Genomic DNA, 23,495 nt, shown 5'->3' on the forward strand with positions numbered 1-23,495 from the left:
TGTTCCCATACCAGCCGTAATGAAGTCAGTCAGCACATTTTCCACCACACATCCATAGAAGTGTGCCAAGGTTTTTGATGACATGCTGAATCTCAGCAGACTGCTGAGGAAGTGAAGGTGCTGTTGTGCTTTCTTCATGATTTTATTTTTATATATATAATGGGTGCAGGACAATCCTTGGAGATAATCGCGACATTGATAGGTTGCAAAACTGGGCTGAGAAGTGGCAGATAGAGTTCAACCCAGATAAGTGTGAGGTGGTTCATTTTGGTAGGTCAAACATGATGGCGGAATATAGTATTAATGGTAAGATTCTTGGCAGTGTGGAGAATCAAAGGGATCTTGGGGTCCAAGTCCATAGGACACTCAAAGCTGCTGCGCAGGTTGACTGTGTGGTTAAGAAGGTATACGGTGCATTAGCCTCTATCAACTGTGGGATTGTTCAAGAGCTGAGAGGTAACGTTACAGCTATATAGGACCCTGGTTAAACACTATTTGGAGTACTGTGCTCAGTTCTAGTCACCTCACTACAGGAAAGACATGGAAACCATAGAAAGGATGCAGAGGAGATTTACAAGGATGTTGCCTGGATTTGGGAGCATGCCTTGTGAGAATAGGTGAGTGAACTTGGCATTTTCTCCTTGGACCAACAGAGGATGAGACGTGACCTGATAGTGTATAAGATGATTTGAGGCATTGATTGTGTGAATAGTCAGGGGCTTTTTCTCAGGGCAGAAATGGCTAACATAAGAAAGCACAGTTTTAAGTTGCTTGGAAGTAGGTGCAGAGGAGATGTCAGGGGTAAGTTTTTTACGCAGAGAGTGCTGAGTACGTGGAATGGGCTGCCAGCGATGGTGGTGGAGGTGGATACGATAGGGTCTTTTAAGAGACTCCTGGATAGGACTATGGGTAACCCTAGGTAATTTCTGAAGTAAGCACATGCTCGGCATAGCATTGTGGGCCAAGGGCCTATATTGTACTGTAGGTTTTCTTTGTAAGTTTGTCAAACAGTACCTGCTTTTGCTGAATTCATACTGTGTCTGCCTGATGCATCCATTTCTTTCCAGATATCTCACTATTTCTTCTTTTATGATAGCTCCAAACATGCTCCCAACCACAGATGTTAAACTAACTGGCCTATAGTTACCTGCCCTTTGGCTGCATCCTTTTTTGAACAGTGGCATGACATTCATTATTTTCCAATCTGCCAGGACCTGCTCAGTCCAGAGAATTCTGCTAAATCATCACCAAAGCCTCAACTATAACTTCTGCCATTTCTTTCAGTACCCTTTGATGTATTCCATCAGGACCAAGGGATTTATCTATCTTCAGACCCACAAGTTTACTCAGCACTACCTCTTCAGTGATAGCTATTGTATCGAGGTCCTCACCTCCCATTGCATCCATAACATCTCTCTTTGGCATGTTAGATGTGTCCTCCACCATGAAGACCAACACAAAATAGTCTTTCAAAAACTTGGCCATTTCTACATTACCCAATATCAATTCCCTCTTGTCATCCAAGGGACCTACATTTACTTTAGCCAACCTTTTTCACTTTATAAAAAGTTTTACAATCCATTTTTATATTTTGTGCTAGTTTATCTTCATAATCTAACTCTCTAATCTTCTTGATCCTATGCCAATTTGCATGTGGCTTAGGTAGTAATCCAGAGATTACTCCCTATTTGGTTCTGCTTTTTAATTTAGTCCCTAGCTGCTCAAATTCCCTCTGAAGAACCTCATTTACTCATTCTACCTATATGTTGTTGGTACCCACATGGACCACAACAGCTGGATCTTTCCCCTCCCACTGCAAGTTCCTCTGCAGGTCAGATAAGATGTCCCGAACCTGGGCACCAGGCAGGCAACACAGTCGTCAGGACGCTCTATCCCTGCGACAGAGAACTGTTGTCTATTCCCCTGACTATACTATCCCCAATTACCACTACATTTCTCTTCACTCCCTCCTCTTGAATGGCTCCCTGAACTAGAGTGCCACAGTTAGTTTGCCCATCCTTCCTACAGCCCCTACTCTCACCCACATGGGGAGCAAGACTCTCAGACCTGTTGGACATGCTCAAGAGCTGAGGCTCCTCCAGCACTGTCTCTTGGAGTCTGTAGGAGGCACAGAAATTATTGTTGAGGGTGAGGAGCAGTTCTCCCAGATGGAGGATAGTAGTGGTATCGGGGAGCTGGTTAGTTCTTTTGTGGAGAAAGAAGTGGAGAGCTTTGAGACCTTCTTGATGACGATAGAAGTGTACAGCGACTGGACATACATGATGAAAATGTTGTGGTCAGGGCCAGGGAACTGAGAGCTAGTGAGTAAATCAAGAGCATGAGAAGTGTCATGGATGCAGGTGGGAAGGAACCAAACCAAGGGGAACAGAATGGAGTCAAGGTCTGAGGACTTGTGTTCATTGAGGCAGGAGCAGGCAGAGACAACTGGTCGACATGGACTGTTAGGATTGTGGATCTTGGGTAGGAGGTAGAAGTGAGCAGTGCAGAGTAAGGGAACTATGAGCTTGGTGACAGTGAATAGGTGTTCTCCAGAGTTGATGCGCTTGATAGTGGAATGCTCCTCTTGCACGATGTGGGAAGGCAGGGAGACCTCCAGTGTCTCTAACAACTACACATCCAATAAGTACATCCATCTGCAGTTTCTTTCAGACCATGTTAAGGAACTGGAGCAGGAATTGGATGATGATTCTGGGGGCTGAGAGGTTGACTGACAGGACACAGGGAAGTATTTATACCCAAGGTTCAGGTCACAGGTAACAGGGTGACTGTCAAGAGGGGGAAAGGAGATAAGCAGGCAGTGGAGAGTACCTCTGTCTGTTCCCCTCAACAACAGGTACACCACTGTGGATACTGAGGGATAACTAGCAGAGGATAGTCACAGTGGTTTGGTCTCTGAGACTGCGTCTGGTTCTGTGCCTCAGTAGGTCGGGGAGGAGAGGAGTGCAGTAATGACAGGGCAGTTTGATATTTGGAGGACCGGACAGGAGATTTTGTGGACATGAAAGAGACATCCAGATGTTGCCACTCAGGTGCCAGCATCAGGGATATCTTGGATCAGGTCCAGAGCATTCTTAAGGGAGAGGGTTCCCAGCCGGAATCGTGGTACATATTGCTGAGAATGACATACGAGGGGTGATTGATAAGTTTGTGCCTAAGCTAGCAAGAGTCAATTTTTGAAAACCTAGCACATTTATTTTTCAACATAGTCCCCTCCTACATTTGCACACTTAGTCCAGCGGTCATGGAGCATATGGACCTCCAGAAAGTGTCCACAGCGGGGGTGATTGATAAATTTGTGTCCTAAGGTAGAAGGAGATGAGTTATACAGCTCTCGTTACATGCACGTGCAGTTCAACTCTTTGAGTGATTATGCAGAAAGTTTGAAGTTAATAACTCATCAGGGGTGATTGATAAGTTCGTGGCCTAAGGTAGAAGGAGATGAGGGGATATGTTGAAAAATAAATATGCTAGGTTTTCTAAAATGGACTCCTTCTACCTTAGGCCACAAGCTTACCAATCACCCCTCATGTTTTGTATGTTGTCTGAATCTACATGCCTGTGATGTTGCTGCAACTTTTTCATTGTATCTGTAATTCACAATACTTATGCATATGACAATAAACTTGACCTGGAATCAGTATGTAGGCCAGTGTCATGTAGTTTACCTACTGACTTTGAAGGGTTGAATGTCAGATGAGTAAACAATAGAAACGACATGAATGAGTGGTATAATGTTGAGTTATTCCCACCGTCTCTCTCTTTGATTATCAGTTTGGTCAGGAGATTTGGACGAGGCTTTTGCTCTGTCAGGTTTTACTGTATCTAGACATATGCCAAAGACCAAGAATTGTTTGCAAAATTGACAAACAGTTGGTTGAATTGATTTTTGAACAGACAACAGGTTTTCATGTAATTGTGTAAAGGTATTTATGGGCCCATTTCTTCTTCTGCAGACTAGTCAGTGTTGTAAAAATTTCATTCCCTGCAACTATTCCAGTCAATCCCCTCTGTATCCACCTCACATCCTTTACTTCACTCCCATGTGCGGTGGTCTGGACCCAACACACCAGGTGTAGATGAAGTGAAAGTTAATCTATGCCGAATTCTCCTCAGTTCAGCACTGAGTGCAGTGATGAGGAGGAAGCAACACAAAGGCTACTGGAAACTGGACTCACACAGCAACAAAAACACAGCTCAGGATGTAATTCTCTTTATTATTGGCTGAGAAACTAAACGAGTACAGTCACCACATACACCGAGAGCAACAAAGAAGAAATCATGGCACTGAATCCATCGCTGGAAAGGATGAGTGGATGGTTCTGGAGTCTTCTAAATACAGTGAAGTTTGTAGGCACAAATAAAACCTTCTTCCATATTACAGGAAGAATCATTCCACTCTGGAGAACCTTGAAGCAGAGAAAAGGAATCCAACATTGACCTGTTAGTCTACAAGTATAATGTTACAGATGCCAAAAATCTGAAAATAATTCTGGAAATACTCAGTAGGTTAGGCTGCAGGTGTGGAGAGAGAAATGGGAAGGTCATTAATGGAAACTTAATCTCGGTTTCTCTCTCCACAGATGCTGCCTCATCTTCTGAGGATTTCCAGCATTTTCTCTTTTCTGTTTAATCTAAACGTTTCCTCTTCTCGAGTCACTGTCTGTGAGCCATGGATAAGTCCTGACCTTGATACATGAGTTCGCCTTGTAAATAAAGGAAGTCACTTCCTGTTGTGGCCCATGTGCAGTCAGTGTGTCCTGCTGAAACTTGACATCTCACTAAATTCACTGAGGATGTGGATTGTTTAAGACTAAAGTGGCTGGGCTCATCCTGGGCTGGATCTCCCTGTGAACTGAGCAACAAGCCTGTCCCATCAGACATACACTAAGCCCTCACCATTTCATAAACCTCCAACTGTAAGCAGAAAGAGGAAACTCTGGAATGTAGAAGATGAACGTAGTATATCTAGTTTCAATTTCACTGTGAAAAGTTTTATTTTTCATTTATGTTATCAGAAGGAAACTAGAGGCTCCTGACCCAGTCTTCATCAGGCGATCAGAGGTGGAGAACTTTATATTCTTGGTGTTATCTTTTCAAAGAATGTGTCCTGCAAGCTAGCAAATAAATGCCATTATAAAGAAGGTATGGCAGGACCTCTGCTTTCTGTGAAGTTTGTGACAATTCAGTGTGTCATCTAAAAATATGACAAACTTCAAAAGATGCCCAATAGGGAGTATACTGACTGGTTGCATCACAGCCTGGGATAGAAACACCAGTGCCCTTGAACGAAAACCATCAAATCGTAGTGGATACAGCCCAGTCCATCACACGTAATGCTCCCTCCACCACTGAGCACAGTTACAAGGAGTGCTGTTGCAGGAAAACAGCTTCTATTATTAAGGACCCCCACATGCTCTCTTCTTGCTGCTGCCATCAGGAAAAAGATACAGGAAACTTGGGTCTCACACCATCAGGAACAGTTATTACTCCTCAACCACCAGGCTCCTGAACCAGAATCAATAACTTCATTCAGCCCAACACTGAACTGATACCAAAACCCATAAAATCACTTTCAAGGACTCTACAACTCGTGTCTCAATATTATTTATTAGTTATTTACCTACCATTATTATTTGCTTCTTTCTTTTGTATTTACACAATTCATTGTCTTTTGCACATTGGTTGTTTGTCCATGTTTCTGGGTATCTTTCACTGATGCTATTGGCTTTATTTGTATTGACTGTGAACGCCCAAGCAAATGTATCTCAGGATACTTTATTGTAACATATCTGTGCATTGATATTAAGTTTACTTTGAACTTTGTAGTTTGTGTTTCTTTATCTGCAGTGACACAAACCTGATATTACATCCCTTGTATGTTGTTCCACCTACAAGCTCACATTGAGATGAACCTGACCAAGGGTTTTCACTGTGAAATATTAACTCTGTTGCTCTCTCGGTAGATACTGCCTGAGCTGTTGAGAGTTTTGAGAAATTGTCAGTGTATGAAGATGAAAAAAGACAGTCTGTTCCCCTGTCCCTGCATTACATCCCATTTATCCTCCTCTAACTGCTGGGCAATGAGTCCAGTTCAGCTGAGCATGGGGCTGGTTCATTCCTCTGTTGTGACAGGCCTCTTCAATACTGTGTCTGAAATGGATTGCAAAGAAAATAACATTTTTCTCACTGTTACACTTACCTGGAAAATGATGAATGTTCACACAGTCTTCATTGCCTTGGTAATTATTAGGTTCATCTGCAGCCCATCCTCCATAAGTGTAGGAAGTTCCATCAATCCATGTGAAAATCCCTTCCTGTGGAGTACAAATCAGTGATTATTTCTGTGGGAACACTGAGTAACCTGTCACTTACTGGCCTGATCCAGAGTGAGACTGGAATATGAGCAGCCAGGACAAACAGGGCAGTGAATGACATTTTAACTGACAGACTGTCAGGGTGGGGGAAATCTCATGGAAGTAACAGAATCCTTGGAACAAAAGAAACTGGATCTGAGAGTAAAAGTCAGGGAGAAGGAATAATGACAACTCTGACAATGAGTCATTGAGCACAAATGCACAGACTGATCTCATAAACATCAGAAGGACTTACACAGCACATGAATGGACACAGACTACAAAACCAAATGGGAATTGGAGATGGGACATTAAAAGGGAGCTGAGGACAACATAATTGCACAAAGGGTAGTGGTATGTGGAACTAGCTGCCAGAGGAAGTAGTTGAGGACAGTACAATAGTGTCTTTTAAGAAGAACTTGAACAAGAACAGGCAGGGATGGAGCTTGGAGGAAATTGGGAGCAGCTGGCTCGGCACCATGTTTGACATGGACTAGTTGAGTTGTAGAGCCTGGTTCCATGCAGTCGTCGTCATCATCATCATCAGGTGCCATGCCCAGTTTGAACTTTGACTTCCATGGCCCACACACTCCTGTTTCGGGTCAAGTGGATCAATTCATTGGTATTCATTCATGAAGAAATCTGCAGATTCTGGAATTTCAAGCAACACAAAAGTTGCTGGTGAACAGGCCAGGCAGCATCTCTAGGAAGAGGTACAGTCAATGTTTCGGTCTGAGACCCTTCATCAGGACTAACTGAAAGGAGAGCCAGTAAGAGATTTGAAAGTGAGAGGGGGAGGTGGAGATCCGAAATGATAGGAGAAGACAGGAGGGGGAGGGATGGAGCCCAGAGCTGGACAGTTGATTGGCAAAATGGATATGAGAGGATCATGGGACAGGAGGCCTAGGAAGAAAGAAAAGAGGGAGGGGGAATCCCAATGGTTGGGCAAGGGGTATAGTGAGAGGGACAGAGGGAGAAAAAGGAGAGAGAGAGAAAAAGAATGTGTGTGTGTGTATATAGATAAATAATGGTTGGGGTACGGGGGGGGGGGATGTGGGGCATCAGCGGAAGTTTGAGAAGTCAATGTTCATGCCACCAGGTTGGAGGCTACCCAGATGGAATATAATGTAAACACAAGGAAATCTGCAGATGCTGGAAATTCAAGCAACACACATCAAACTTGCTGGGGAATGCAGCAGGCCAGGCAGCATCTCTAGGAAGAGGTACAGTCGACGTTTCGGGCCGAGACCCTTCGTCAGACGAAGGGACTCGGCCCAAAATGTCGACTGTGCCTCTTCCTAGAGATGCTGCCTGGCCTGCTGCGTTCCCCAGCAAATTTGATGTGCATTGCTCAGATGGAATACAAGGTGTTTTTCCTCCAACCTGAGTGTGGCTTCATCTTTACAGCAGAGGAGGCCATAGATAGACATATCAGAATGGGAATAGGACGTGGAATTAAAATGTGTGGCCACTGGGAGATCCTGCTTTCTCTAGTGAACAGAGCTATGTCATTTGTCTTTGTCTTCCTCTTGCTTTCTTCCCTTCAATCTTTCCCATAATTACCATGCATTCTAACTCCTCTTTTCCTAATCACATGTCCAATTAAGTTAGATTGCCCTTTCATGATCTCATACATTATTTCTCTTTTTGTGTTTGCTCTGTTCATGACATCCTCATTAGATATTCATTTTGTCCATGATATTCTTTGTATCCTCAAAAACCACATCTCTGCTGCTTCAATTCAATTCCTCATGTTACTAGATATTGTCCAACATTGAGTCATATAACATAACTGGATAAACGTAACCTTTCAGTACTCTGATACGGGTTGTCATGCCTAGATTAGTATTGGTCAGTATACTCTTCATTCTCATAAAGGTGTCTTTTACCATCCCTATTCTTTTGATGTCCATGTCGCATCTGCCATTTGATGTCACCCAGCTTCCTAAGTAGCAAAAATTCTGTACTTGTTTCATGTCTTCCCCATTTATTCTCAGCCTGCAGATAGGATTCTCCTTTTTGGATATCACCGTACATTCTGTCTTTTTGCAATTGATAGACCTATTTTTTGCACTTCCTTCAACAATTATATCAATTAAGTTTTGTAGTTCTTCCTCCGTACTTGCAATTAACAGTGTGATCTGCATATCTGAAATTACTGATGTTTTCGCCAACTTTGATTCCCAAGATGGTTCTTGTTTTTTATAATATTGTTTCACTGTACACATTACATAAATCAGGGGAGAAAACACACCTTTGTCTAACACCTCTCTTGATTTTTGTAAACTGACTCACTTCTCCATCTATTCTTACAGCAGCAATTTCTTCCCAGTACAGATTTCTGATTAGGCAGAGGTCTTTCGAATCTAGATCTAGAGTTTTCTGTAATATTTCAAGTAACTTATTGTGCTTCACTTTATCAAATGCTTTTGCATAGTTGATAAAACAAACAAATCTTTTTGCACTTGAATAGCTCTTTCTGATAGTATGCTTAACATCAATATTGCATTTCTTACACCTTTGTCTTTCACAAAACCACATTGTTCTGTACCTATTTCAGCTTGTATCTTACTTTTAGCTCTTGTCATTATTGTCCATGCAGTATTGTTCTCCAATTCTATAACTCTGTAATCCTGGTCTGACCAGACCTGCTGTACGGTGAATTGTTCCATTTTACTGTTACTTAAAGAACTGAGAGGGTTTGGAGCAGTGAACTGATCACAAAACACGGAGGTAAGGAAAATCCAACAGGCCGAGGCTTTTTTTCCCCAAGAGAGGAGATTGCGGTGTGAGCAGCCGAGGGTCATCCTCACTATGAAGAATTTATTGGGTGGATGTGAAGAGGATATTTTCTAGTGTGTGAAACCAGGTTTACTGTCTCCCCGGGAGGGGGGAGAAGATGGCAGCACAAAAGCAGCGCACGCGGCCACTTCAGTGATGATATCTGTTATCTGTCAAGTAGGGGACCATCCACAATTCTGATTTGTTGGAGACAGATGTGAGAGCACAGAGGAACATCTGGAAAACTTCTGAAATGCCCACTTCGCTGCCGCTGCTACTGTGTGGTAATCGGAACCTCCAGAGCTGAAGGCCCCGAAATCCTCGGCTTTGAGTGTTTCAGCGGCCGGGGAGAGGTTGAAGGCGCTCGGCAGAGGATGGTGCTCGGAAGGCTGTATGGGAGGGGCTGGTCGGAAGCTCGAAGTTTTCGGACGGATGGACTGGAGGTTGGCTGCTTCCAAGGTATCAGCAAGTTGATGGTGCCTGGAGGTTTATGGCAAGGAGTTGTTCCCTTTTGCCGCCTGCTATCAGGGACTCTGGAGTCGATCGACTTGGGACTTTGAGACTTTTTTGTTACTGTGCCCATGGTCTGTTCTTCAAATTATGGTATTGCTGTGCACTGCTGTAACTATATGTTATAATTATGTGGGTCTGTCAGTTTTAGTCTTTGGTCAGTCCTGTTTTCTGTGATATCATTCCGGAGAAACATTATTATTTCTTAATGCATGTATGCATTTCTAAATGACAATAAGAGGACTGAGTGTTCTCATAATCTTAATAATTTATTTAAAAAAAAAAAAAGTCAAAGAGAACAGATGTAAATCTTCTTGACTTGATTTTGGTGGGCATGTGGAGCTCTGGACCACAAGTAATTAAAGCAGAGAGCACAGATGCATTTGAGAGGGGTAGATAGAGAAAAGAACAGATGGAAGTATTGATGGGTTTGGATGAAGGGTCGGGAGGGAGAGGCTCCTGAGGAGCAGTAACATTACCATGGACCCCGTGGGCCAAGTGTCCTGTTTCTGTACTCCACGTGCAGGGGACACCCTCATTCCACAAACACTACAGGTATCAGAATACACAGTGGTGTACAATTCCCAGGTTCCGGAATTAAAACAGTTATGGAAGTTCAGCTCCAGAGATTCCGGATTCTGTCCCCATTGTCCACGGAATGGGAAGGGTTTAGTTTATCTCTGATGGTACAGGCATGTTGTCCAGTCCACACGGGGAGTTCCAGCCCAGAGTGAGCCCAGACACTTCAGTCTGGAACTGTCCAAATGTCCTGTGAACATTGAGATGTCAGGTTTCAGCAACACACACTCTGACTGCACATGGACCACAACAGGAAGTGACTCCCTTTATTTACAAAGCAAATTGCCTGATCATAGTCGGGGAAAATTCATGGCTCACAGACACGGACTGAAGATGATGACACATTTAGATTGAACAAAAAATGCTGGAAACACTCAGGTTTAGTTTGCCAAGTATCTTGTCACTTTGATTAATCTTTTTTCATTGATTTACAATTATTAAGTTTCCCGGTGATTTAATGTTAAAGGGTTCCTTGCATTTTTAGGTCTTTTTTTGGGGTAAGGCGATTCATGAGATTTATTTCAATTTCATATCCCCACAATCTCTGAATTCTCAAGTTCTATATTCAGTGAACAGAGGCATCACTCTGCACACCAGCATTGTCCATTTTGGGAACAAAAATGCATTTGCTACAGGGAAAGGTTTAATTAAAACCTAAACACTGAGAATCAGACAGAATGAAGGGAAATGAGAGTTGTGTTAATCTGAGATCATACCATCACAGTAGAAGAACAGGATAGATAACAGATCAGGTACATCAGTGGGGCGATCAGGGTTCTCACCAGGTACCCAGCACAGCCACATTGTCTGTCTACATATTGACTTTCCATATGCAGAGCATACGGCACTGATTCCATAAGACCCCTGCATGGGAACACATCCTAACTCTAAAATGAGTTTCCAACATATAGAACAGTGACCCTCAGAATCACTAGTTTCAATAACTGTAAGGCACAACTACAATTAATATTCAGATGTTAGAACCAGATGGTTGTGTCTAGGGTGGCCAAGGAGATCATTTGGATTATGGAGGATCACTTGACTCGGCATAGAGAAATATTTCTATTTGTGGAAAAAGCAGGGGAAGTTACTGATCAATCTAGTTGATGCCTGATAGGAAACACTCTTCTCCAGAGTCACTGATCAATCCTGCAGATACCTGGAGAGAAATCCTTTCCTCCAAAGTGTTTAAGACATGACTCACAGGGCTTGTTTAAGAACATTTAAGGAACAACAGAGATACTCATGAGGGAGAAAGGAAAGTCACACTAATCCTGTCAGATGCAGGATGGAGAGAGGAGTCTCATGTGGAGATAAAGAATGACATAAACATGTGGGATTTATTTGTTCACAGGACATGGTGACACCGGTCAGACCAGCATTTATTGTTCTTCCCTGATCATCCTCTGACCATTTCAGAGGGCAGGGAAGAGTCAACACATTGATGGATCTCTGGAGTCACAGTGAGGCCAGACTGGGGAAGGATGGCAGATTCCTCATCCTGAAGAATAACAAAGAACCAGACAAATTTTTACAATAGTTAGGTAGTTCCATTGTCATTATTTATGATTGCATTTTATTTACTTGGATCCAAATTCCCTGGCTGCTGGGATGGAATACAAATTCATGTCCCAGGATCATTAGGATATATGCAATAACTTAACCACTACACAGTCTCACTCTTGTTACTCTGCAGGATGTCCGGTGTAATTCTTTCTGTGGTTGTAATGTAACATGTCATATTAACCTCACCTCTAATCTGTCATTCATGCCAATCCATGCCCTTGGCTTGCTTTCATCCACAGCACTGACCACATCAGAAGTGAAGTTGTTATGGATGCTTGACATCACGGATGCCAGATGTCCAGAATGTGGGAGCTGATTGCAGAAATCCTTTAAACAAAAGAAATACTTTCTTTTGTTGCTGAGAATCACCATTGTTCATTCTCCGAGACATCCCTCTGTAAATCAACCAGCCTGATGTTGGAAATACAACAACTTTGTTCACATGAAACAAAGTTCTTTGTTGTCCAACCTACATTGTGTAAACTCCTGGATGTGGAGTTTCCCCTAAAATCCAAATATTTCACCCATTAACCAACTGATAGAAACCAGAGCCCACAGCTGCAGTGAAACACCCTGGAACACAGGGACTCATCATGGACTATTCAGCTAGAGGCTGTGCTGTGAGTTCATGGGAATGAAGCAGCAGAGATCAATATTCACCAGGCCTCCCACAGAAATCACTTATTCCAGGGACTTGCCTCAGCTGCCATATCCATGCCTTTTCATCACTGGAAAACCAGTAACAGGAGTTTAAAGGAGGAAAATAAAACCAGTTTTCATCACAGGGTCCTCTGAGTAGTCTATAGTTTTGAAGGTCCCGTTGAGTCCTCTTCAGAACCAAGGAATTATTTGTCCCTTTCAGTCAAAGAGAATTAGAATTTAAATCAACTACTATCCCCAAAGTACCAGTTACAAACAGTCACAGATTTTGCTGTTTCACAGCACCTGACTTTGACGGACACACAGAAGGTCAGGGTTCAAGGGGAGGAAGGAGGATCGGCTGTAGACCTAATGTGATCTCCCCCAGTCCACCTCTTGTAAAAGGGGAAAGGGACAGATGGAGGAACTGCAGGCTGATCGGCCTGACACAGGGAGTGGACAAGGTGTTGGGAAATGATCTGAGTGACAGCACAACTCGTCATTTAGAGCGGTGTAGTTAATCAAAGTCAGTCACACAGGGATGTGAAGAGAAGGTTGTATCTGACTAACGAATGAACAGGCAGTGTCCATGTGCTGTTTACTGCATTCCAACTGAATCTACAGAAATGTTGTCCAAAGTCCACAAGGTTTCACATTCAGATTAATGAGAGCCTTGGGATCCAACAGAGAGTGACATGTTGGATTATAAAGCAAAATACTGCAGATGCAGGAAATCAAAAATAAAATCAAACTTCTGGAGCTAAAAGGTGATGCAGAGAGAGGGCAAAGAGGGAGATCAGTCAGTTTGTGGGCTGTGCAGGAGGGAACACAGCTCAAGGCACTGACTTGGTTTTATTGAGGGAGCAACTCACTGAGGGTGTGTATCCAGGGAAGATGTGTGGAGATCTGAGACATGCAGGGTAAAGACAGCATTAGAGCTGGTGACAATTGTGTGAGGGTGTCATACTGTGGAGAGGTGCTCAGAGCAGGGAGACACAGGCTGCATGTCTCTCCACACTCCTTGTTTACTAAGGTGAAATTTTGTAGAAGTTACAGAGCTGAAAGAGCCCTGTTGGCACAACTCCTTCCTGTGGCTCCTTACACTCCCCCTGTTCTTTACCTTCTCTCACCCTGCAATCCCTGGTTGATTGGCTCACAGGCTGCAGTAAATTGCCCCCAGTGTGGGAGGGTACAGAGGAGTGAGAGTGGTCAGAGAGAGGATGGACTGTAGAGAGACTGGAGGCTTCGTGGCCAAGTTTGCAGATGATACAAAGATAGCAGAAGGAGCAGGGAGTGTTGAGCAAGCAGGGTGTCTGCAGAAAGACTGAGACAGATTACAAGAATGAGTAAAGAAGCCACAGATGGAATACAGTGTAGTCACAATGTATGGTCATGCATTTGGGAGAAAGAATAAAGGTGTGGACTATTTTCTATTCAAAAATTGGAGGTGCAAATGGGCTTGGGAGTCCTCATGCAGTATTCCCTTGAACAATAACTTACAGCTTGAGTCTATGGTAAGGAAGGAAATCAAATGTTAACATTCATTCTGAGGGGACTAGAATAAAAGCCAAGGATGTAAGTCTGGGGCTTTATAAGGTATTATTCAGATTGTACTTCGAGTATTGTGAGCAGCTTTGGCTCCTTGTCTTAGAAAGGAGGCCTCTATCTCACACTCCAATTCAATAACTCTGAGACAAAGTATCAGACAAAAAACATTCCCTGCTGCTGCCATCTACAAATTCCCAGATTCTATCATCCACCCCACAGCCGTACACTTATTCTGATCAGTGGTTTATATCTGAAAACAATAGAAGCATCAGCCGAGCCTACTGTCACTGTTGGCCAATTTGCTCAGCAACCGAATCAGCAGGAGCAGCATCTCCACAGTGGAGTTCCGTTCCTCCGGCTCGAAGCACAAAAAGGTTCAAAATCAGAGCGAAGGTTTCCAAGGGATTCTGCTGCTGTCCCTCCTCTCTCTCTCTCACTGAGCTGACCAAAGATGTGTGTCTGATATATGTACATATATGTGTATAGATCCCAGACTGTGGAGACATTGGCAATGTGAAAATTTGACTTCTTTATCCGTACGAATATCTATGCAAAACATTTGCTCTGTGGTGCAACGGATACATACAGTAAAATCAGATGAAATGCAATGCGTTATTTAAAAGGATTATTACAGCAGACCCTGGAGTGGAGTGGAAATCAGGGCAACACTTTGAGCTTTTTATCAGACAGGACATCGTGAGGTGTAACTGGCCACTGAGAAAAACATCATAACCTATTGGCCAGCCTGTGAGGAATATATAACACCAGGATCAATGAATATTATCAATGAGAATATTGTGATGACTGTGTTACTGGGGTGGAGATCCCAACTCCATTTCTGCAACACCCAACTTCCAGGTCTATGAGCTACTGCTCTTCCCCCTCGTTTCTGTGTTTGATTGGACTGGTTTGGCAGCAGGAAGCACACAATGAGCTCCACATATTCACCTGGTGTGTATTGCAAGGCAGTGGGATTGATGAAGGAATTTGCAAACCCGGAGCAATGTGTCTTTCCCAACTTCTGCACACACATTCCTTCACTGAGGAGCTTTGTGAGAAAGATCCGGGATATGAAGTTTAACATGTGAGCAGCGTTTGATGGCTCTGGGCCTGTGCTCACGAGAGTTTAGAGGTAGAGGGGAGATTCTCCTTGAATCTTACTGAATATTAAAGGCCTACATAGAGTGGATGTGGTGATGATGCTTCTGATAGTGGGAGAGTCATGAATGAGGACACAATAGAAGGACATCCCTTCAGAACAGAAATGAGGAAATATTTGTTTAGTTTTAGGGTGGTAAGTTTATGGAATTCATTGCCACTGATAGCTGTGCAGGCCGAGTCATTGGGTTTATATTTAAGTGGAGGATGATAGGTTCTTAAGTAGACCATAGACCATAAAACATAAGAGCAGAATTAGAGCAGCTGGTCCATCGAGTCTGCTCTGCTATTCAATCATGGCTGATCCCATTTTTCTCTCCTCCCTAACCCCAGTTTCAGGCCTTCTCCCCGTAATCGTTGATGCCATGTCCAATCAAGAACCTATTAATCTCTGCCTTCAATGCACCCAACAACCTGATCTCCACAGCTGCATGTGGAAACAAATTCCACAAATTCACCAACCTTTGGCTAATGAAATTTCTTGGCATCTCTGTTTTGAAGGGGTGCCTCACTATCCTGAGGCTGTGCCCTCTTGTCCTAGACTCTCCCACCATGGAAATATCCTTTCTGCATCTACACTGTCTAGGCCTTTCAATACTCAAGAGGATTCAATGAGATACCCCTCATCCTTCTGAATTCCAGCGAGTACAGACCCAGAGTTCCTCACATGATAACCCTTTCTTTCCTGGAATCATCCTTGTGAACCTCCTCTGGACCCTCTCCAAAGCCAGCACATCTTTTCTAAGATGAGGGAGACAAAACTGTTCACAATATTCAAGGAGAGGCCTCACCAGTGTCTTATGAAACTTCAGCATCACGTTCTTGATCAAAGCCATCTATTTCATCATCTAAATCATTTAACTACAGCACAAAAATAAGTGGTCCCAACACCGACCCCTTCAGAACACAACTAATCACTGGCAGCCAACTGGAAAAGGATCCTTTTATTCCCACTTGCTGCCTCTTACCAATCAGCCAATGCTCTAACAATGTTTCCTGTAATATCAGGGGCTCTTAACTTGGTAAGCCACCTCATGTGTGGCACTTTGTCAAAGGCTTCTGAAAGTCCAAATATACAACATCCACTGCATTCCCTTTAGCTATCCCACTTCTAATCTCGTCAAAGGATTCCAACAGGTTCATCAGGCAGGATTTTCCCTGAATGTGATAATGCTGACTTTGTACTACCTTGTCAGCTTGCCCTGTGTCACCAGGGTACTCCATCACCTCATCCTTATCAATTGACTCTTACATCTTCCCAACCACTGAGGTCAGGCTAACTGGTCTATAACTTCCTTTCTGCTGCCTTCTTCCATTCCTAAAGAGTGGAATGACACTTGCAATTTTCCAGTCTTCTGGCACCATGCCAGAGTCCAATAATTTTTGAAAGATCATTTCTAATCTCTAATGCTATATCTTTCAGAACCCTACAATGCATTTCATCTGGTCTGGGTGAATTATGTAACTTTAGGTTCATAATTGCTATTGAGCACCTTCTCTCTTGTAATAATAACTGCACCCACTTCTCTTCCTTCACACACTACAACATCAAGCATACTGCTCATCTCTTCCACAGTGAAGACTGATGCAAAATACTCATTTAATTCATCAGCCATCTCCTTGTCCCCCATTATTATTTCTCCTGCCTCAGTTTCTAGCTTTCTTATATCCACTCTCATTTCACTTTTATTTTGAATATACAAACGAAAACACGTTTACTATCCACTTTGATATTATTTGCTAGCTTGCTTTCATATTTCATCTTTTCCCTTCGAATGATTTTTAGTTGCTCTCTGCAGGTTTTAAAAAACTTCCCGATCCTCTATATTCCCACTAATCTTTGCTTTGTTTTGTGCCCTTTCTGTTGCTTTTACAATGGCTTTGACTGCCCATGTCAGCCATGGTTGTATTATTTTACTATTTGAGTATTACTGAAGTTTTGGAATACCAGTGTCCTGTACCTTCCTCATTTTTCCCAGAAATACACACCATTGCTGCTCTGCTGACATCCTTGCCAGCAGCTCCTTCCAATTTACTTTTGCCAACTCCTCTCTTACCACTGTAACTTCCCTAACTCCACTGAAATCTGCTACATCAGACTTTACTTCCTCCCTTTCAAATTTCAAGTTGAAGTCAATCATATTGTGATCACTGGTTCCTAAGGGTTCCTTTACCTTAAGCTCCCTAATCACCTTTGGTTCACTACATAGCACTCAATCCAGTATAGCTGATCCCCTAGTAGGCTCAACAACAAACTGCTCTAAAAACCTATCTCTTCGGAACTCAACAAACTCACTCTCTTGAGATCCATTACCAACCTGATTTTCCCAATCGACCTGCATGTTAAAATCTCCCATGAGTACCATAACATTGACCGTTTGACTGGCCTTTTCTATTTCCTGTGGTAACTTGTGGTCCACCTCCTAGCCACTGTTGGGAGGCCTGTATATAACTGCCATCAACAACCTTTTACCCTTGAGGTTCTTAACTCAACCCATAAGAATTCAACATCTTCCTATCCTATGTCACATCTTTAAACTGATTTGATGCCATTCTTTGCCAGTAGAGCAACCACCACCATCCCCTCTGTCTACCTTCCTATCCCCCCTATATAACTTGTAACCTTGAACATTCAGCCCCAACTACAACCATTCTTCAGCCGCAATTCACTGAGGGCTACAACATCATACCTATCAATCTGTAATATTGTAACAAGGTCATCCACCTTATTTCTTATAGTACGCCATTTAGATACAACACCTTGAGTACCGCATTTGCTGTCCTTTCCGATTCTGCATCCCTATTGATTTGATACTCAGCTTGTTGGCCGCAACTAAGTCCCAAGACTTGCTTGCCCGTCCTGACAGTCTGACTGCATGGTATCTTTACCTTTTTACCATCTGTCCTATTAGTATAGGCGTTAAAAGTTATAGAGTGAAGCAGGAGAAAGTAGTTGAAAGGGATAATAAATCAGAAATGCTGGAATGAGGGAACATGCTAAATCGGCTGAATGGCCTAATTCTGTTCCTATGACTTATGGTCTTAATACTCTGTCAATGCAGAGTCTAGACTGAAACACGAGGAGATATCAGAAACTCCAAATATCCTGCTGACTCAACCTCCCTCACTGCACATGTGTGCCAAGCTGCATGTAGATGACATGTGTTTACATTTGCTGCATTGCGTTACACTTATTGAAAAGTAGTTTTCCTTCATGTGTTCCTATCGTTCAGAGATTAGAGCTGTCCATGGAGTTACCATAAGATATAGGAGCAGAATTAGACCATCTGACCCATCGAGTCTGCTCCGCCATTCAATCATGGCTGATCATTTTTTCCCTCCTTCTCCCTAACCCCAGTTCCTGGTCTTCTCCCCACAACTTTTGATGCCATGTGCAATCAAGAACCTACCAATCTCTGCCTTAAATAAACCAGACGACCTGGCCTTCACAGCTGTATGTGGCAACAAATTGCACAAATTCGCCACGCTTGACTAACAAAACTTTTCAGCATCTTTGTTTTGAAAGGATTCCCCTCTAGCCTGAGGCTCTGCGCTCTTGTCATAGACTCTCCCACCATGGGAAACATCCTTTCCACATCTCTGTCTAGGCTATTTACTGGATTCTTTGATCTACGCAGCAAAACTGGTCCAGTTTAGGTTACATTCACCACTTGACTTGAGGAAGGTTTCACTTCTAAACTTTATTCTATGGAACTGTTTGCAATTTGTTCCACAGTCACCATTGGATTGATCTGTGGAATACACTCAGAAACACTGACAATGATAATGGCCTTGAGATTCCTCCTTGATGCAGGTTTCACTTACAATCTTAACTGAATTAGCAGAGTGAGGGACATGCCTGGCTGTGGGGAAACCTATGGTGGTAGACTACACTTCTGTTTCTCATCATCCACTGGGTCTCATGAATGCACAGTGTTGATCTCACAGATCTGTTTTCAGTCCATCCGATAGAGCAGAATTGTACCCCATAACACAACAGGGGTTGTCCTTGGTGTGAAGACAGGAATTTGCCTCTACAAGAACTGTGTGGTGGCCACTTCTGCTAACACTGCCATGGATGCACGTATCTGCCATTTGGTCGGGTGGTGAGGACAAAGTCACACAGAGTTCTCCCTGTGTTGGAGTTGTCACCACCTGCGATGGACACCACTGGCAGCTGTTTCCTTTAGGTCTCAGCTCAGTCGCCAGTGGTGTTTCTGGTCTATTGTTGGTAATGAACACTGAAGCCCCCACCCAGAGTACATTCCATTCCCTCGCTTCAATTAGTGCTTCTTTTGTCTTTTACAATATCATCAAAGTTTTTCTTTCAATATTTTTATTACTATAAATAATAGAGTACAGGGAAAAATATTTATGTCAATACATTGAGCTAAATCACATATAAAGACTCCTTACCCTATATTCGTACAAGTCAATTAGTTCGTAACATTGAAAAATAATAATTTTATTATATAAAAAAAAATCTAACCCACTACCAAGACCAAAGCTGATCAGTGGAAAAAAAAGAAAAAAGATTGTTAGTCATCATCTGTGCTTTAACAGCAAGTCAAATGTTTTTGAAATAATTCAGAAAAGGTCTCCACAATGTTTGAAAGTCTTTATTAGAATCAAAGATTGAACATCGAACCTTCTCTAAATTTAAACATGACTTCACATCCCGTAACCATTGGGCGTGAGTAGGAGGGGCCCCATCTTTCCACTTAAGCAAAAGCGTCCTTCTGGCCATAAGAGACATAAAAGCCAAAATGTGCAAATCAGTTGGCTCCAAAATAATATCCTTTCCTCCAACAATACCAAATAAAGCCGTCAAAGGATTAGGCTTGAAATTTACTTTAAAAAGTATCAAAAAGGTTTGAAATACTTCTTTCCAATATTTTCCAAGACTTGGACATGTCCAAAACATATGAATGAGTGAAGCTTCTCCATTATTACATTTATCACAATACGGATATATATCTAAATAAAAAGGAGACAATTTATCCTTAGTCATATGGGCCCTATGGACCACTTCAAATTGAAGGAGAGAGTGACGGGCACATAACGATGAAGTGTTGACTGATTTAAAAAATTGATTCCAAGTTTCCTCAGAAATTGAAGTCTGTATATCTTGTTCCCAAAGATTTTTAAGTTTATCTAAAGGAACACTTCTCATTCCCAACAGCATATTATAAACATTAGATCTAGATCCATTATAAAATGGTTTCAGATTTAAAATTACATCTGGTAGATTCTTATCAGGACTTTTAGGAAATGTACTCATTTGAGACCGTAAAAAAAATCTCTTATTTGTAGATAGCGAAAAAAAAGTTTTAGGTAAACTATATTTAGTTGAAAATTGTTCAAACGAGAAAAGACTTCCCTCTATAAACAAGTCCCGAAAGCATTTAATACCTAATCTATCCCATTCTTTAAAAGCCACGTCAATCATAGAGGGTTTAAAAAAATAATTAGAAAAAATGGGACTCGAAAGAGAAAATCTCAATAAGCCAAAATATTTTCGGAATTGTATCCAAATCCTCATAGTGTGTTTAACTACCAGATTATCAGTTAACTTACTCAAAGACAAAGGAAGTGAGGATCCAAGAAGAGAAATAATAGAGAATTTATTAACAGAATTAGCTTATAAGAAAACCCACATCGGGCAATCCTCACGATTTATATAATATAACCAAAATGTAAGATTTCTTATATTAACTGCCCAATAATAAAATCCAAAATTTGGTGCGGCTAATCCCCCATTCTTCTCATATTTCTGAAGATGAATTTTATTTAATCTAGAATGCTTATTCTTCCATATATAAGATATAATAGAGTCAAGAGAATCAAAAAAGGATTTAGGAATGAAAACCGGCAATGCCTGAAAAAGATATATAAATTTAGGTAATATATTCATTTTGGTAGAGTTAATTCGACCAATTAACGATAACGAAAGAGGCAACCAATTTGATAGTATTCTTTTTACATGATTCGATAGAGTAAGAAAATTTTCTTTAAATAGACACTTATAATTTTTGGTAATTTTTACTCCTAAATAAGTAAATTGGTTTCTTACAATTTTAAAAGGAAGGTTAGAATTTGTTGGTATCAAATTGTTCAAAGGGAAAAGTTCACTTTTATGTAGGTTTACTTTATAATCTGAGAACTGGTTAAAACAGCAGAGTAAAGAAAGCACATGGGGTAATGAAGTCCCAACATTAGAAATAAATAGCAGCAAGTCATCAGCATACAACGAGACTTTATGAATAGGGTCTCTCCTTAAAATACCGGCGATATCATTAGATTCTCAAAAAAACAATGGCTAAGCGATCTAAGGCCAGAATAAAAAGCACAGGGCTCAACTGACAACCTTGTCTAGTGCCACATTGCAGCTTAAATGGTTTGGAGTTATGAAAGTTAGTGATAACCCTAACAGAAGGGGCTAAATAAATTGATTTAATCCATTGAATGAAAACAGATCCAAAATTAAATTTTTCTAAAGTCTTATAAAAATAATTCCATTCAACTCTGTCAAAAGCTTTCAGCACCTAGGGATACCACACATTACGATACCATGTTAGAAGGAGAATAAATAACATTAAATAACTGGCGTATATTAAAATGAGAATATCGATTTTTGATGAATTCGGTTTGGTTATCAGAAATGACAGATGGTAAAATATTTTCAATCCTATGGGCCAAAACTTTAGATAAGAACTTAGCATTAACATTAATTAAAGAAATTGGTCTGTAAGAACAGCATTCAGTTGGATCCTTATTCCTTGTAAGAATGAGTGAAATGGAAACCTCATAAAAAGATTGAGGGAGTCTACCCGACTTAAATGAATCTGAAAAAACTGAACATAAATGAGGTATAAGCAGTAAGAAAAAGGTCTTATAAAATTCTCCAGAAGATCCGTCTGGACTCGAAGCTTTCCTCAAACGTAATGCGCGCACAGCCTCAACAATTTCCTCAAAAGAAATAGGTTGTTCCAACAATTTTCTGTTGTTAGCAGAAATTGTAGGAATATTTATTTGATCTAAAAAAATTGTTCATAACAGTATCATCCTTAAAAGATTCAGAACTCTAAAGTTTAGAGTAAAATTCTCTGAAATTATCATTTATTTCTAAATAATCAGTTGTCCTATCACCATTAGCTTTGCATAATTCTTTAATCTGTTGTTTAGCTCGAAAGGTTTTAATTTGATCAGCCAACAATTTACCTGTTTTATCTCCATGAATATAAAATTGACTTTTATCTTTTAGGAGTTGGGTTTCAATTGGATAAGTTAAAAGAAGATCATATTCAGTTTTAATTTCAACCCATCTTTTATATAAAGCAGGTTCTGGAGCCAAGGCATACTCTTGGTCTAACTGTTTCAGCTGATTAGCTAAATCACTTTTCTTTTTATTAGCTTTCCTCTTAATACTTGCAGAAATAAGAAATAATTTGTCCTCTAATATACACCTTAAAGGCATCCCATCTAATAAGCCTAGAAGTCTCCTCTAATGTATTCTCTTCAAAAAAATGTAACGTGACTCTCTATAAACTTTAAAAATGTTTAATCAGATAACAAAGTTAGATTAAAATGCCAAAATTTATTTGTTTGAAGAAGACCAGGAAGATTTAAAGATAGAAACACAGGAGCATGATCTGAAACAGCAATCTCTTTATATTCACAGGATCGAACTAATGGAATCAGTTGGCTATCAATACAAAAATAATCAATCCTGGAATATGTATGATGAACATGAGAAAAAAAACGAATATTACTTATCTGCTGGATGAAAAAAAAACACCAGGCATCAACAATGACACATTTCATTAAAAAAGATTTAGTAAACACACCTGATTTATTTGGTATCATTTGTTTAAAAGATGAATGATCTAAAACTGGATCTAAGCAACAATTAAAGTCTCAACCCATCATCAATGAGTACAGACTTAGATCTGGCAAAAATGAAGAAAAACACTCAATGAAACCTGGGACCTATATTAGGAGAATATACATTGGTAAATACCACTAACTTTTTATTTAATTTCCCTGATACTATAACAAAATGCCCATTAGTATCAGAAATTACTTTATGTTGAAAAAAGGGAGCTTTATTGTCTATATGGATCGAAATCTCTCCTGCTTTGGCCTGAAACGAACAATGAATATGAGATCATCTCCCTCGATAAAAAAGTGTGAATTGTCACACTTACGTACATGTGTTTCTTGAAGAAAAACAATGGGTGTCATAGGGTGGTGGCTGGGAACGGACCCAAGTGCAAGACACAGGCACTGAAGTACAAGGGACTGGACTAGGATACAGGGGAATGACAAGGACATGGACAG

General features: G+C 41.2%; 1 protein-coding gene across 1 annotated transcript; it reads right to left on the reverse strand.

Annotated features, from left to right (window-relative positions):
* Window positions 1-2,763: 2,763 nt before the first annotated feature.
* On the reverse strand, window positions 2,764-14,328 carry LOC140186983 (echinoidin-like). Its single transcript, XM_072241851.1, has 5 exons — window positions 14,271-14,328; window positions 12,505-12,665; window positions 11,997-12,137; window positions 6,221-6,335; window positions 2,764-2,786 (listed from the first exon to the last, which is right to left on the reverse strand). Exons 1-5 carry the CDS (start codon window positions 14,326-14,328, stop codon window positions 2,764-2,766), a joined length of 498 nt encoding a protein of 165 aa, XP_072097952.1.
* Window positions 14,329-23,495: the final 9,167 nt, after the last annotated feature.

This window comes from Mobula birostris, chromosome 23 (assembly GCF_030028105.1).
Source record: "Mobula birostris isolate sMobBir1 chromosome 23, sMobBir1.hap1, whole genome shotgun sequence".
Classification (NCBI taxonomy): Eukaryota; Metazoa; Chordata; class Chondrichthyes; order Myliobatiformes; family Myliobatidae; genus Mobula; species Mobula birostris.